A 15,685-nucleotide genomic window follows, 5' to 3' on the forward strand; every position below is an offset into this window, starting at 1 on the left:
AACACTCAGTTCTGTACAAATACAAAAAAACGAATCATATTTTTAAAGGTATGAGTACAAAAGTCAAAAGCAATAAGTTTGGAAATAATAGATTGGTTAAAGAGATAAACGATGTATATAACATATGTAAAAAAAGTACACCAACTTGCATTAAAACAGTGTAGAGGAATATGTACATATGCTTTCACAAAAACAAAAACATACATAAATGTTTACGAAATCGGATAGTAAAGCGCTTATACCTCAGAGACAAAAATATGGTAACTAAAATCTTTTTTTTTTGTTTTATAAGGAGAAAATAACAAAAGAAGCTATTGATGAGGGTTTTTTCTTTTACAAATTATTCGCATATTCTTTTTTTTTATTCAATGGTGTTCACAGAATTGCCATGCAATTAGGACTTTTGTCAAATCGGGCGCACATATGTACATATGTACATCTATTCATTAAGGTGCCGGCATCCGTAAGACAGCACCCCTGGTTTACATAATAAACCTTAGAGTGTTAAAGCAGAATAGCAGCTCTTTTTCGTGAATATACATATGTATAAGACATTGGCGTCATATTCAGTATATAATGTATGTATGTAATGTATGTATTTATATTCTTCATCAATTTCAACAACTGAGTTGATATAATTAAGTCCGTCTGTCAATCCGTCCATTTCTACGCGGACGAGTTTCTCAGTTATTAAGCTATCTTTAAGAACTTTTCTCAAAATTCTTGCTACTTCTTGATACTATGATTTATAGATCCGAATGAGAATAATCGAAAATTAAAATAAAATAATTCATTGGATTGTAAATGAAACGAAAACGAGAATAATATAAAAGTAATCATAGTTTTGTTGTTTTTTATCATAAAATGTTCCTATTCGGTGTATATCAGTTTGGTTTTTAAATGCCCAATTTAATCAAAATCGTATTAATCCATGGGCATATAAGCATAAAACAAAAAATTGTTTTTTGTGCATTTCTTGTCTAAAAATCCTGCTATAATAAATTTATATTAGCCGAGTTAAGAGTTTGTTTATTTGTCGAATAACTTTCGGTTTTTAACCATTAGACATCCCTATCAGCTTAGACGAAATAAAAGCATAAATTTAACTATGTTGCATAAACAAAGGCAAGTTCTCTTTCTCGCTTTCAAAATACCATTAAACCTCATAGCATAAACGTAATACATTAAAACATCTGTAAATAAATGTATGATTGACCCGCACATACTTAAAATAGTGCTTCTAAAAAAATAACATAGATATTCTGCCGCGTTTTCTCTTTATTAGCTCGTAAAGCCGGGAATGAAAACTTCTATAACTGTAAATACTCTAATACATAGATACTATACTAGTAAAAATATTACAAAATAAATTAAAAAGTTTGTCTAGAGAATGATAACAAAAGCAATTATGACTAAATGCCTAAAGTGTGGATTGTTAAAAAAGAAATACCAATATATATACAATAAGATTCAAAAGAATAAGTACATTAATTAAATTAAAATTGAATTACAAAAATGTATACGAAAAAGCATTAAAAGTACATAAATTAAATTAAAATTGAATTACAAAAATGTATACGAAAAAGCATCGACCCAATTACACTTTTTAGAAACCTTTAATTAAATAAAAAAATGTTATTTCAACTTTACCAATTTTATTTTGTTCAAGCAATGCGCCGAATTAGCTTGGAAACAATAAAACAGGAAACAATGTTGTATAAACAGCCAACAAAACTTCTATTCAATGCTTTTCTAGGATGTGTGTTATCACAAATTCATTTACATATGCTTCTGTATCTGCGTGGTATAACTGCTGACCTAAGCTCATTAATATGTATACCCGTTAGTAAAACGGTTTACTAGATTCGTTGAAAAGTATGTAACAGGTAGAAGGAAGCGATTGCGACCCTATCAAGTATATATATTTTCGATCAGACCATGTCCGTCAGTCTGTCCGTTTGAAGGCCTCGCTCGCATGAACTATTCAAGCTTGAAAGTTCAGGCTAAGCGTACAGATTTGAGAGACATTAAAGCATCACAAGTTTGATTCCAAGTGTTGCCACGCCCACAAAGCGGACAAAACTGCCACGCCCACACTTTCTGACTTTTAGTAACTGACTTTTTATTCATTTAGTTGTTCTGGCATACAAATTGTCCGAAATATATTATAATTGTAATACAAAGAAGACTTTTGGGAAAGTTTCATGCAAATAGATTTACAAATGAGAGAAGGGAAATCGGCTATATCGACTCGGCTGTTGATACTGACTAAGAATATATATACTCTATATGGTGCAAATTCCTTCCTTAGTGCGTTGCAGACTTTTGACTGAAATTTTTATTCCCTCTTTAAGGGCTAATGTAGAGTGGTAAGCATGGAGGAAATGAAAAAACCTTTTTTTTCCTACAATATAATTCTTTCATCTTTTAAATAATGCTTTCCAAGTTAAAAAAAACTTTGACCGTTGCTTTTTTTAAGTCTGTCCTATGTGTTTCAATCAGTAGCCCATTTGCAATATAGCACAGCTGTGTAGCTGAGATAAATATTCACGGTAAATATTATTAGGGTGTGCAGGTAATTTAACATCTGATCTACGAAAAAATAATGTACTTGAAATACAATTATGGTATTGTGTGTATTTACAATTTTATATGGGATAAGACCATACAAATAAGTACCCAACATAATTTTTATTAGAAAGTTAAGTAATGGTTATACAAACAGATTACTTGAAACATAACGTTCTTAATTTCTAAAAATAACAAAATTAAATAAGTCTTATTTCGAAAAGTACAAAAACAAAATCTAATATAAAGCTAGATTTAAACCCTCGATTTCTCTGTATAATGTTAGAAAACAAATTGTACATTTATTTACTTTCATCGCAAACCAAAGAAAAACAAAATTAAAGCCCTTTGCTTTTAAGTAATTGGTTACAATTTAGTTTGAAGTAATGAAATTGAAAACAATTTAGGATGCAAGGAAAGAATAAAATTATAAAACAACATAAAAAAAGAGTTAAAGCAATACCAAATGGCTTTGTTTGTGTACCTGTAATTGTTAGTTTGCAAGACCACTTAGATGTTCCCTCAACAGTTGCGTGCTCAGCCTGCTCTAATGAATCTATGTGTGTATCGGGATCCACACCGAATGTCATCCTTAAATTAAATTGGTTTCATACAAATGTGATTTGCGTTTTCTTTTGACGTTCAATAAAAAATCTTAAATATGAAAAATCTAAAAGTATGTAAATGTATTGGCTAGGCTTATTTACCCTGGACCTTTTTTTTATTATAACATAATACTAAAGGGGGCTGATCAATTTATTTCTTCTTGACCCTGTTTATGTGTTTATCTGTACGCTGAAAACACTTTGAATCTTACAGGTTAGGACGAAGAACATACATAAAATTATGCCGCGAGGCTAATTTAATACTGGCGCCATTGAGTATCAAATTACAAGATTTTGCTTCGTACTACATAAGCTTATTAAATGCTGAAAAATAAATAATATTGTAAAAATGTTTAATATACATAAACTCGCAGCTTATTTTATATGTTGATTCCCCAAATACACATTCATGTACATATGTAATGCGTACATGCATATCACACACTTTTAAAATACAAATAGTAAATACGGTTACATATAATCACACATTCATTATTGTAGATCTATGTTGTATTTTTCATATACATACCAATATAATAAAAATAAATACAGCGTGTCATTCAAATGCGAATTGCAAATACATTCACATACATCCAACTTAATTTAAACCGACAACAGAAAACTACGACGATTAGAGGAAAGTTTCAAACCTGTGATTGCTATTTTTGCCGACCACTTGCTTGTGCCATCCAGGACGCTTTGCTTTACAGCCTTCATATGACCGGTATGACTCTTCTCCTCAACGCTGAATACGGCTCTAGTGAATGAATGTCATTTCAAAGTTAACATTCATTTGTGGTTAATTATTTCTGGCCGTTTACCAAACCAGATGACTTTTTTAATATGTAAGATTGGGAGTTCTTTAGATTAACTTATTACCCCCACATATAGTTTTGAAATTAAAATAAATAACGGCTTTATCGTTGTGATTAAGAGCACTAGTCAACTCGCTATATGGAATTTAATATTACCTAATCAACTCAAAAATTTCAGGCTTCTCTCGTTCACGTTGCTTCATTCGATCTTTCATGGCTGTAATAATGGAGTTAGCCTTGTCTTCCGCGCCGTGCTTTGAGCTTTTTTCGGCAGCACCTTTAATTATAGTATACAACTTATAAAAATTTGTAAAAGTACACAAAGTGAATACACTTACGCTGTAGGCAGTCCGCATTCAGCAGGTCCTTACATTTTTCATGACACTTTACACCGCACTCAGTGCATCGCACCCCTTGTCGTGCTATTCCCCACAAAAGACCCTCGCACTCGTAGCAGTACGTCGGTGACGTAGCAGTCCATAACAAAAAATTGTGTGGCGTTGTGGAAGATATAGGGTAGATCAGGGCTTGTAGAGCTTTTTTGTACACGTGCATTTTCTATAGATTGGAAACAGATACCAATAAATTACAAAACAATTTTTGAACAATTTTTTTTTAACAAAACTAGTTACTACACCGCTTAAGTTTCATTCTGTTTAACTAAAAAAAAATATATAATATGATTAACTGTCTTGAATTTATTTACAATAATTTTATTTTGCTCACTAGCTTACTTATTGAAAAATGTTAGAGAATATGGTACTTATCGGAATTTTATTAAGTTCGTTTGAGTCGTAGTTTTGTTAAAAATAACCAAATAGCCTTACCAGATCTTCGTCATTAAGCGTTGCACGCGGAACAGCAGATGTGAGTCCAGCATTTCGTTTTGTAGCGGCCATTGTCTAAAGAGACGTAACGAGGAATTAGACTTCAAAGAGTTCATTTTAAGTATTTGGTAAATCTTTTTATTTTAAAAGACCTATATTCAAAGATGGCATCAAACTAATAGGCAAATTAAGATTCTTCATCGCAACTCTATCAAAGATACGTAAGTAATTTTCGTTACGCATTTAACTTTTTTTTTAAAGAATAATAAGAAAAAGCGTTACGGGCATAATGCAAACACAAATAAAATTCCATACAATAAGATACAATTAAAAGTGCACTGATCTTTATGTACGAGTACCATTGATATACTTTATCAATAATTATAAATGACTGTATTATCTATTCGAATATAAGGATTTTCGTATTTTTTATGGGTCTTTCTACGTGTACGTGTTTTATCTACCAACCGTGGTCTTGTCATTTTCATGCAAACTTAGCAGATTACATTGATCCATTTTTGCGGAGGCATATAGATAATTCGCCTGACCAAAAAAATCAAAAATTATCAATTACTCACGGCATCAGGTACGTATGCATTAATTAAGATTCATTTTACAATTATTTGTTTTAAAATTGAACAAAGTTGTCAATTACATTATTATTATAGGTACTACGGAATATTAATTCAGAAATTAAGGATTTTGCTTGATCAATTTCCACTTCTGGAATAACAGATAACATATGTATATGTATATGCCATTAAGTTTGTTAGCTTCCGCTCCAGATAGAATGTAAGTAATCAAATATTATTTTCTACGCTGCCCGGGACCACTAATCTTTTTTCACAAATACAAAACTATTTTGTCAGTTCGGTTCTCTAAAGATTATAAAGAGTTTGATTAAATTCTATAAGACATTTTGAAAAAAAATAACCAAATTTCTTTTATAATTTCATATAAAATTGTTTGTTTTCTGAAATAAATGTTTGTTATTTTGCAGGTAAACTAAATTTAAAGGGACGTAAGACGTTCTAAAATTCATTTTGGTTATTTTACAGGTATAACAAAATTTAAAGGGACATAAGATGTGACAACAATACTATCATTTTTAATGGTGCTATGATGACTATTCTCAAAAGTCGTGAATAATCTACAATGTATTTTTTGTACGCATGCATGAAATTATTATAAATTTATAAAATTTAAATATTATAAAACGTTGTTTATTTGTTTTTTTTTGTATTTTTAAAATGTATGGTAGATGTAATTTGTAACCATTTATATTTGGCATTCATCTGTATTTCCTTTGTGCTTCAGGGTATGTCAATAAGGTTAATAAAAAAATCGAATCCATTCGATTTCTCTTCTAAAACAAGCTTGCTCAGTGCAGGCATCATTTAAATCTACCACCTTAGTCTTAACCCCCTTGCTCTTATGGTTTGCGAAATATAGGCGTTCATACTGACGGACAGACAGTGGACATGTCCAAATGAATTCGGCTACTGATCCTGCCCAAAAGTTTACTCAGCTCAACATTGCCTAATGACTGTAATTCAAACGTCATGTTGCACTACTCATAGCTATTTTTCATTTAATTCTTAAGTTTGTGTTTTATGGAGTCTACAGTGCTAAACTACATTTAAAATAAATCAACAATAAAATTTTACATAGTTTAGTAAATTTAAGAGGTAAATAGAAAATACTTCTTAGTATAAAAATTGCTAGTTAACATTTTTTAATAACATTTTTTTTTGAAATAAAAATCTTCAGTCTATACCTTGAGAACCTGCCGTCCATCAAATCATCGACGTAAGAAACGATATTTTAAAAAAAGTATGATAGAGTAAGCAGAGTCATAGATTATAGGATTAATATATTGTTCATCCACTTAAGTGAGCCATCAATTAAATCAGTGGCTGATTCTCTGAATCTTGGGGAAAAAATGGTAAACAAAAAGTCTGAGTAATTGGTCTTGGTAATACCTATTTTTATGTGGTAACTGTTTAAATCCTTGTATCAAGGGAAACATAATGTGAAAAGTTATTAAAAACTTACCAGCTCAGACACAAGAGGAATAGATTTTCTACGAGGCCTTATGTCCGGCATACTGTCAATGTTGCTATAGAATGGATTATCACCGGGATGACCATTCGTACGTAATCCCACTTCTCCAGTACCACCTCCATTCTGAAAAAGGTATTAAATGTTACAGGAAGTTGAATTTTAGATAGGTAGTAATTAAGTACCACAACGTTAAAAATGTATAAATATTTAGATAATTTAGGTAAAAAGATAAAGTCTTTATAAAATCGCGTCTGCTTTTTACAAAAAGTCATATCGCAAGGGACTGCGCCTTTAAGAAAAAAATCCGTTAATCTATATTGTTCTCTTATTATTAATATCTTATTGATCGTCTCCTTATACCTACATAATTCATCTTTGCGTGCCCTAAATTAAAAGATTCTTACGATGCCTCTTAAATTTTGAGGAGAGCGTCGGCTGCGCTGCCAAAGCAGTTAGCCCTGCTGGCGTAGCCGATGATTTTGTGATGAGTTTCAGTTATACGGAAAAACTGCCGATTACATTAATTATACCCGTTACTCGTAGAGTTAAAGGGTATACTAGATTAGTTGAAAAGTATGTAAAAGGCAGAAGGAAGCGTTTCCGACCATATAAAGTATACATATATATTCGTGATCAGTCGATCTGGCGATGTCCGTCTGTCCGTCCAGATCTCAGGAACTCTAATAGCTAGAAAGTTGAGATTCAGCATGCAGACTTCAGAGACATAGACGCGGCGCAAGTTTGTTGTCCCATGTTGCCACGCCCACTCTACGCCCACAAACCGTCCAAAACTGCCACGCCCACACTTTTGAAAATTTTTTTGATATTTTTAATTAGTATTGTAAATTTTTATCGATCTGCAGAAAAACTTTTTGCCACGCCCACTCTAACGCCCACCAACCGCCCAAAGCTGCCACGCCCACACTTTTGAAAAATGTTTTGGTATTTTTTCACATTCTTGTTAGTCTTGTAAATTTCTCTCGATTTGCAACAAATTTTTTTGCCACGCCCACTCTAACGCCCACAAGCCGCCGAAAACTGTCAGTGTGGAAATTTCTCCTTTGCACTTCCACCAGCTAAAGACCAAAGTTGTCTACGAATCGGCTAAATGTAAAATTTTAAGCTTTTATATGTCCCTACATCAGAGGCGGACAGATAAGCGGACGGATAGATGGACATGGCCAGAGCGACTCTGCTTGTGATCCTGATCTATACTTTATTGGACCTTCTACCTGGTAAATGCTTTTTACAAATCTAATATACCCTTATAATCCACGATTAATCCATAATTTATGTTTACGTACGGTAAAGATGTCACATGTTCGTTAAAAAATTATGAAGCCATAGGATATAATTGTTTCGGCAAGCCGAAACTTATATACCTTTACAGCAACATTTTATGATTAATGAAGGATATAAAAACAGCGACTTAAAATCAGTTATTACTAAAATTTTTTTTTGATTTACAGTTATTATTCGTTATAAAAGTTGATATTGATAGTTATGTGTGTTGAAGATCCGACCATCACTAGTTAGGGTATGCTTCATATGCATATATTCAATTGAAAGTATGTAACATGTAGAAGGAACTGTTTCCGACCCTATAAGGTATATATATTTTTGATCAGGGCAATAGCCGAATCGATCTAGACATGTCACCCTAACGCCCACAAACCGCCCAATACTGGTACGCCCACACTTTTGAAAAATGTTTTGATATTTTTTCACATTCTTGTTAGTCTTGTAAATTTCTCTCGATTTGCAACAAATTTTTTTGCCACGCCCAATCTAACGCCCACAAACCACCAAACAGTGTTGAAATTTCTCTTTGCACTTCCACTATCTAAGTAACGGGTATTAGATAGCGTTCTCTCTTGTTATACCCGTTACTCGTAGAGTAAAAGGGTATACTAGATTCATTGAAAAGTATGTAACAGGCAGAAGGAAGAACTTCCGACCATATAAAGTATATATATTCTTGATCAGGATCAATAGCCGAGTCGATCTGGCCATGTCCGTCTGTCTGTCCGTATGAACGTCGAGATCTCATGAACTACAAAAGGTAGAAACTTGAGACTAAGCATACAGACATAGACGCAGCGCAAGTTTGTCGATTCATGTTGCCACGCCCACTCTAACGCCCACAAACCGCCCAAAACTGCCACGCCCACACTTTTGAAAAATGTTTTGATATTTTTTCATTTTTGTGTTAGTTTTGTAAATTTCTTACGATTTGCCAAAAAACTTTTTGCCACGCCCACTCTAACGCCCACAAACCGCCCAAAGCTGCCACGCCCACACTTTTGAAAAATGCGCCCATAAACCGCCAAAAACTGTCAGTGCTGAAGACTCTTTCGCACTTTTACTAGCTGAGTAACGGGTATCAGATAGTCGGGGAACTCGACTATAGCGTTCTTTCTTGTTTTTAAATATATTTAGCATAGTTCTAATGACCGATAATTTTCTTTAAGCGATTTGCATATCAATATTTACTCGATATTTCGGAAATCGCCCGACTATCGGCTTTTGTTCGCAAATTTTATTTATTTGTTTTTAATATATGTGAAATAATGCTGCAAGTAAGCATAACAAAAAATAGTACTAGCGTTTCAGTGTTTTTTCATAACGATAGGATTGCCACGAAAAGTTGTAAAGGCTTTAAAAGAAATAGGCACTGGCTCGCAGCCTTGGTTGTTAACATCTAGGAAACGTAGTATCTTTTATTTGACTACATCTTTGTAAAAAATTTGCAATTGATTTAGAAAAACAACAGTTAAAAGTATTCTTAAAATACATTTTAATTCTTTATAATTACCTTGTCCCTGTCCTTTGTCATTTCGTCTTCCTTAATTTTATCTTGATTATTTTTTTCCTCGATCTTGCGCTCCTTTAAAGTTTTTAGCAATTTCCACTTGCTACTGCCAAGACCAGTTTCATTGCCTAAAGCTTGTGTTCCATCAGCATCTAATTCTTGACTAATTAACTTTTTTGAGTCAATTTGGTTCTGCGTTGAAAGTGATTTACTTGTAATATTCTTTAATATGTGCGTATTATGGTGATATGTTTCCAGAGACTGGTTTTTTAAATTGTGGTCATGTAATAGGGACGTCAGATTAGCCTTTAAGAGGGCCTCTGAATTTTCGTGCATGTCATCTATATTCTGTCCGGCAGCCCTCACACCGTTTTCAGTTTCGCTTATCTCAACATCGCTCAGTTCTGCTGGCGTATCTGGTCCTGATGTCTCGCTAGATGCTTCCGATTTATGGGATATTTCATCCTCAGCTTTATCCGCTTCCAATCTCTGAGTACATTTTCCAAGTGGTGTATTACGTTCATACTGCTCACATTCATTTTCAGAATGGCAAGACGAACTGGAACTAGCTGCACTGTTTAATGTATTTATTTTACGATCGCGTGTTTTTTTTTTTAATCGTCTCAATTTTCGTTGTTTGTTATTTAAATAAATGACAGTTTCCCTGCCCTTATTTGCAATTAGGTCGTCATTAGAATCAATATCGGATGTTGTTATATGTAAATCACCAACATCCTGCCAAGCACTGTGCATGTCGGAAACTGTCGCAAGTTTTTCACATGTGGGTTTCACAATAGAAGTTCCTTCAATAGTCGCGACAGACGCTGCGTATACCACACTGTCATCATATATGCCTGGGACTAAACTAACCACGTTTTTCAGTTCAATAAATACATCAGACATCCGTAACTTTACACTTTCACTTGGAGAATAAATAATAGCGTCTTCTCCATCCTTATAGGCACCAGAAGAGCGAAAACAGTCTTGTGTTCCATCAGAAGAAGGGCGAAAACAGTCTTCTCCGTTAACATCGTTTTGAAGAAGTTGTCCAATTTGTGAAAACAATACCCCATTGTCATCTTGTCGTTTGAAAGATGAAAGTGCAGAAATTTGAGCCCGTTGCTTTTCCTGCTCCTCTAACTGGCGAAGCTCATAATAAAAGTATTCGTCGTCTGTATCAATGCTATCTTCAGTGCTTTGTCGACGAGAAGAAGAGAGAGTGCGAGCAGAATGCTGACTGCGATTATCGTCATCTTCTCGCGACCCACACCCGGGATTGTTTGGAAGGTCTAAGCACTGCTGCGTGACCCATAAAGCGCTAGTGCCATTGAGATTACGACTGCTGTTTATCGTTGTAGTTGTAGTTGTAGTTGTCGTTGCTGTTCTAAGGAATGTAGTCATCGTTGGGACGAAATCATCTTCAATCGTCTGAGATATACTAAGCGTGGGGGTATTTACATTATTTTTGACCGAGATTCCAAGTGAGTTCTTAACGACTTCATCGTCAGAATGTGCTGATTTGAGTTCTTGATGGCATGCCTGTGGTGTCGTCTCTAAGAGAATCTTCGGCATTGCAATGGGTGCATTTTTAAGATTTTCATATTTATTACTATTTTTATGTTCAAAAAGAGAAATTTCTGTTGAGACAGCCAGTGGTAAGGGGTTTTGAATCTTTTTTAGGTCACCTACAATAGCAAATAGATTTTTTGGTAGGTTGCCATTTAACTTCTCAATTGAACCACCTAATTCACTTTTATAGTCAAAGTCACGCCCATTTTTATCATTAAAATCTTCATCCAGTTCGTCTTCTACCTCGTCCGATTGATTCAACAAAATTTCACTTGCTGATATCGAACTTTTATCGTTATCCGATGAAGCAAAGTCTGGCGTCTCCCATTTAGAATCCGACATGTTACAGCCGCGGCGCAGGACAAAGCTGTGCCGTTTGTACTTCTTTGCCTTTTGCATTAAACTATTCATCTTAGACGAAAGTGATTTTTTTTGTAAACTTCTTTCGCTTGAGAAGCGTTTATCGGCAGCCGAATCGAATGAAACAGCGGAGTCTGGGTTTGACAAGCGCCGCACGAATGGGGCTCCTGTTGCTCGTCGCATAAAACGCATTGGAAACTTTTGAATTCTTTTCGATAACTGAACCTGGCTTCCGCCTAGAGTGAAACGCTTGTGAGAAAGAAACGGACACGAGCCGGCCTGGCCACGAGGCTGTCTCTGGACGCCTTGGCTTTGCACATCACCGGGTAAAGACTGTGATCTATTAAACTTTGATGGCCGCTTAAGCTTTAGATTTTGTGTTAATATGGTATTTAGCCTGTTCCATACCTTCAAAGGCTTTGCAGGAGATGTTTCTTGAACAAACCTTTGTTGTTTAAAATAGCAAGAAGTATTAGGAGAGTTGAACAGTGACTCCGATTCGACCTCGAATTCCAGTTGACTTGAGTTCGTTGCGTCAATAAGATCCTCCGGCTGACCATTAGAATAACTACCAGGATAGTTCATTGGAACTTGATTCGAAGGTACAGATCCGAATACCTTATTAATCTGCGTTTGATCCTGTTGACCCAAATAATTTAAATTATGGCTGCTATTGTGATCGGTATTAGAGTTTGATGAGGGATAAAATACTAGTCTATCTGTCAAACAAGGTCTGCAAAATTGATTTAGCGATTTTTCGTTATAAATATTTGGTTCTATGATGCTACTCCTTGTCATGCTTCCATTTTCCTCTTGTCCAACATATTCAATTTTCATACTTGTTTTTTTATTGTGCTTTAATGAGGACTTTTGTGTTTGCGCAGTCAGAAGGTCTGGCATAAGGTTCGAGTTTACCCGTTTCGCAGAAAAGTTTTGTTTATCCGGTTCATTGAGCTGGTCCCATTCCAGCATTTCGTCAACAGTGGAAAATTTTCTTATTTCATTTGAGTCGCTATTCATATCGAAAATAGACTTATTTTCATAGGCAGAGCAAATAGGTAAATTTTTAGAAAGCTCATAAATATAGTTTAGATTTTCTTCTAATATTACACACTCATTTTTAATATTTTTTTGAGTTTGTTCATAACTGACTGGTAAACTGTGAAGGTTTGAATTTTCAGCTAAGGGCAATCTTTCGCTACAACTTTCATAAATATTATTACAGACAAAATCGTAGGTTTGAATTCCAACCGACACTTGGGAGTTGGGTGACCAGCCGCTCATCGACGATAGGCCCGAGTCTGATTTTGCATTTCGTTGTTGATATGAAATTTGATTAATGGCCTCATTTAAGTTAATTGTATCGGTTGGAGCTGGTGGTGGAGGACTGAGACTGGATCGGTTTGAATCTAGTGCATCATTTATATCAGCCAATACTTTGTGTTTTTCAGGATTTTGCAAGTGGAGTAAAAAAATCATGCTATTGTGGCGTTCCAGACTCTTTTTTAAAGACTTTATGTATTCATCTTCATTGTAAATATTTTTTGTAAAGCTTAAAATATTTTCAGTTGAGTTGGTACAACTATTATGGCTTTTATATTCAATATCTGGGTTTAAAGTATCGACTTCTTCGGAAAGTGCGCTCTTAATTTGGTCTATTTTCTTTTTCCGGTGTATTTCAATCTCTTGAGTTTCAATAATTTTCAACTGTTCATCCAGATTAGAGTTGTTTCTTAATAAATGTGCACTAAAACTACTAACATTAGAATTAAGGGATGAATTAAGACTGTGAGATGTGGTCGTATTTGCATGTGAATTATCTATTTTCAAATCATCCAATGAGCTGCCAACTAACTTTTTTAGTGTATCAATATTTTTTTTTAACTTTTTCATCACCAGCACAAACTTTTCATTTGTGTTTGAAATGCAAAGTCTTTGTAGTTCTTCTGTTACTGTTAACGGATTAAGTAAGAGCAAAGTCAATTTTTTATCGACTTGGCAGATTTTTTGAAAAAACTTTTCTTCTGACCATACAGCATTTCGTAGCTGACTTATTTGTGTTGCACTCAATGATTGTAGGCCTGTAATTTTATTTATTTCCTCCAATAAGGTCTGTATTACGTTATTTAAAATTCTCCGTATATCATCTCTTAAGTATCTGGTACTACTCTGTTTGTCTGATTCATTTTGCATAGTAATATCTTCCGTTTCAGTTGGTTTACCACCCGGAGTTGAAAGTGTAGAACCCAATTCTTCCGTGTCTACCTCAATAATTTGTGTTGATTGTGCTTGTGCTAGGATACACTTTAGTTTATTAATCATATCCATTTCGTTTGTATGATGTTTTTTTTTTCTATGCTTTCTTGATTCTTTGTTCAAATTTGGATTTGACTGCATTACGATACTGGTTTTTGCAGTCTGCAAAGATTGTATATCTGTAATATCCTTCACCCCCTGATTGTTTAAAAGAAGGGAATCAGCTGAGTGGTTACGGATAGATGAGATTTGGTCATGTGTGGCCCCAGACTTATGTAGTAAGGCATCTACCTTAAATATCTCAGAGCTCAATTCATTGTCACGATAAGCCTCGTTTAGTTTTTTATAAAAAGATTCGTCCACTTCATTAATATTAGCTGGACTTTTTGTTCCTCCAGTGTCTTCAATGGGTAGTACCTGGATTCCACCCTCGCCTGTTTTAGAGGCTGCTAATCGAAAAAACGTATCACCACTGTCATGTTCATTGCTTGTCTGTCTCTCGTATTTATCATCTGTCTCGAAATGCGAGTGGTCATTAATAAATGGTTCTCTTGGCTGTACAAGATCTGTACCCCTTTTAGAACTTTTAGACAATGCACCTGAGGATGCCGAAATTTCATTTAAAACTCGACGTCCATTTAAAAATTCCTTCATTAATTCGGCACGGGCGCTATTTGCTAGAAACTGCTGCCTTTCATATAACATAAGGTCAGAATCTGAGTAAAGTTTAATTTTTGATTCCTTTTGTGAAGCTTCGAAATCCGATCCTTTCTGATTTGGCTCATAACCTTTTTCAAAACCAAATTGAATTATCCCAAGTTCCAAGCTATTGTCATTCAATGCAACGTTTTCAAAATTTGGATGGGAATCTATTGCGCAAGCGGAATTCATAAACTCATTGGATTCAGTAGCTTGCGTTAGTTCGGTTACAAAGGTGTTATTATGATTTTCAAAAGTAAGTTTCTTATCATAGTCACGATCAGATTGTTGGATATCTATATCCAATGTGTCTTCCATTATCAACGGTAGTAATTGATCTTCATCCTGATATAAAGGTACTTCCATTTTTTCGATATCGACTTGATTTAGTTCTTGTTTTGATGCTCCGATAAGATCCATGAGATTACCAACGACAGACTGCTGTTCTATTGATATGTTTTCAAGCTTCTCCAAACGAGTCCAAATCTTTCCGTACTCCGTAGAAAGCAAGTCCAAGGCACGCCAAGCAAACTTTAGCTCTGTCTCGAGTAAACTAATCCTTGTTGCAATTTTATCCATATAATCGGATATAATGTAGTCAGAGTGTTGCTGCGAATTGTAGATATGACACAACTGCTGTTCACTTTTAATCGATATCATACTTCCATTAGTACTTGTGCTTGGATAAGTGAAATAAGTTGAGTCCAATCCAACGGGCGACTTACTCATCGGTGGTTGCATTTGCGGTTTTTGCGTTTGGGCCAGGTCGAAATTCATGTGGTGCTGGATAGAATTAAGATTCCGCTGGTTTAAGAGCGGTGCTTTTACTGATCTGCCAGAAGAAGAGTTGAATAGTGACGACGCATACATCGTTGATTGTTGTTGAAGCCGTAACTGCTCCTTTATTTTAATCTGGCTTTTGAGAGCATTTTCTGCAAAGATAAGCTTTTCCTGGGTGTTTATTTTGAGTTCCTTTTTAAGTAACTGACTTTTTTTTTCCGTATCTCCGGTCGCCTGCAGCTGAGATGTGTTCATCATACTGTTAATAAGTGCCGATTTCCAAATCAATCTCTAGCTATTGTTTTTACCTATATAATTGTGTTTTTTTTA

The 15,685-nt window shown here is 34.6% G+C and overlaps 1 protein-coding gene across 15 annotated transcripts in view; it reads right to left on the reverse strand.

Moving 5' to 3' along the window:
- The window catches only part of LOC122622873 (protein unc-13 homolog A), a 37,589-nt gene that overhangs the window by 10,169 nt on the left and 11,735 nt on the right, over positions 1–15,685 (reverse strand). For 6 of the 15 annotated variants that reach the window (XM_043801507.1, XM_043801513.1, XM_043801512.1 and 3 more), the window contains 6 exons: positions 6,871–7,002; positions 6,593–6,601; positions 4,816–4,890; positions 4,327–4,546; positions 4,145–4,265; positions 3,824–3,930 (listed from right to left, as the gene is read on the reverse strand). In XM_043801507.1, coding sequence (XP_043657442.1) covers positions 3,824–3,930; positions 4,145–4,265; positions 4,327–4,546; positions 4,816–4,890; positions 6,593–6,601; positions 6,871–7,002 — 664 coding nt within the window. Of the gene's footprint in view, positions 1–3,052; positions 3,160–3,823; positions 3,931–4,144; positions 4,266–4,326; positions 4,547–4,815; positions 4,891–6,592; positions 6,602–6,870; positions 7,003–9,694; positions 15,664–15,685 lie in introns of those variants that run through there. The other 9 variants (XR_006326350.1, XM_043801502.1, XM_043801503.1 and 6 more) reach the window with 8 other exon arrangements.

Source organism: Drosophila teissieri, chromosome 4 (assembly GCF_016746235.2).
Source record: "Drosophila teissieri strain GT53w chromosome 4, Prin_Dtei_1.1, whole genome shotgun sequence".
NCBI lineage: Eukaryota > Metazoa > Arthropoda > Insecta > Diptera > Drosophilidae > Drosophila > Drosophila teissieri.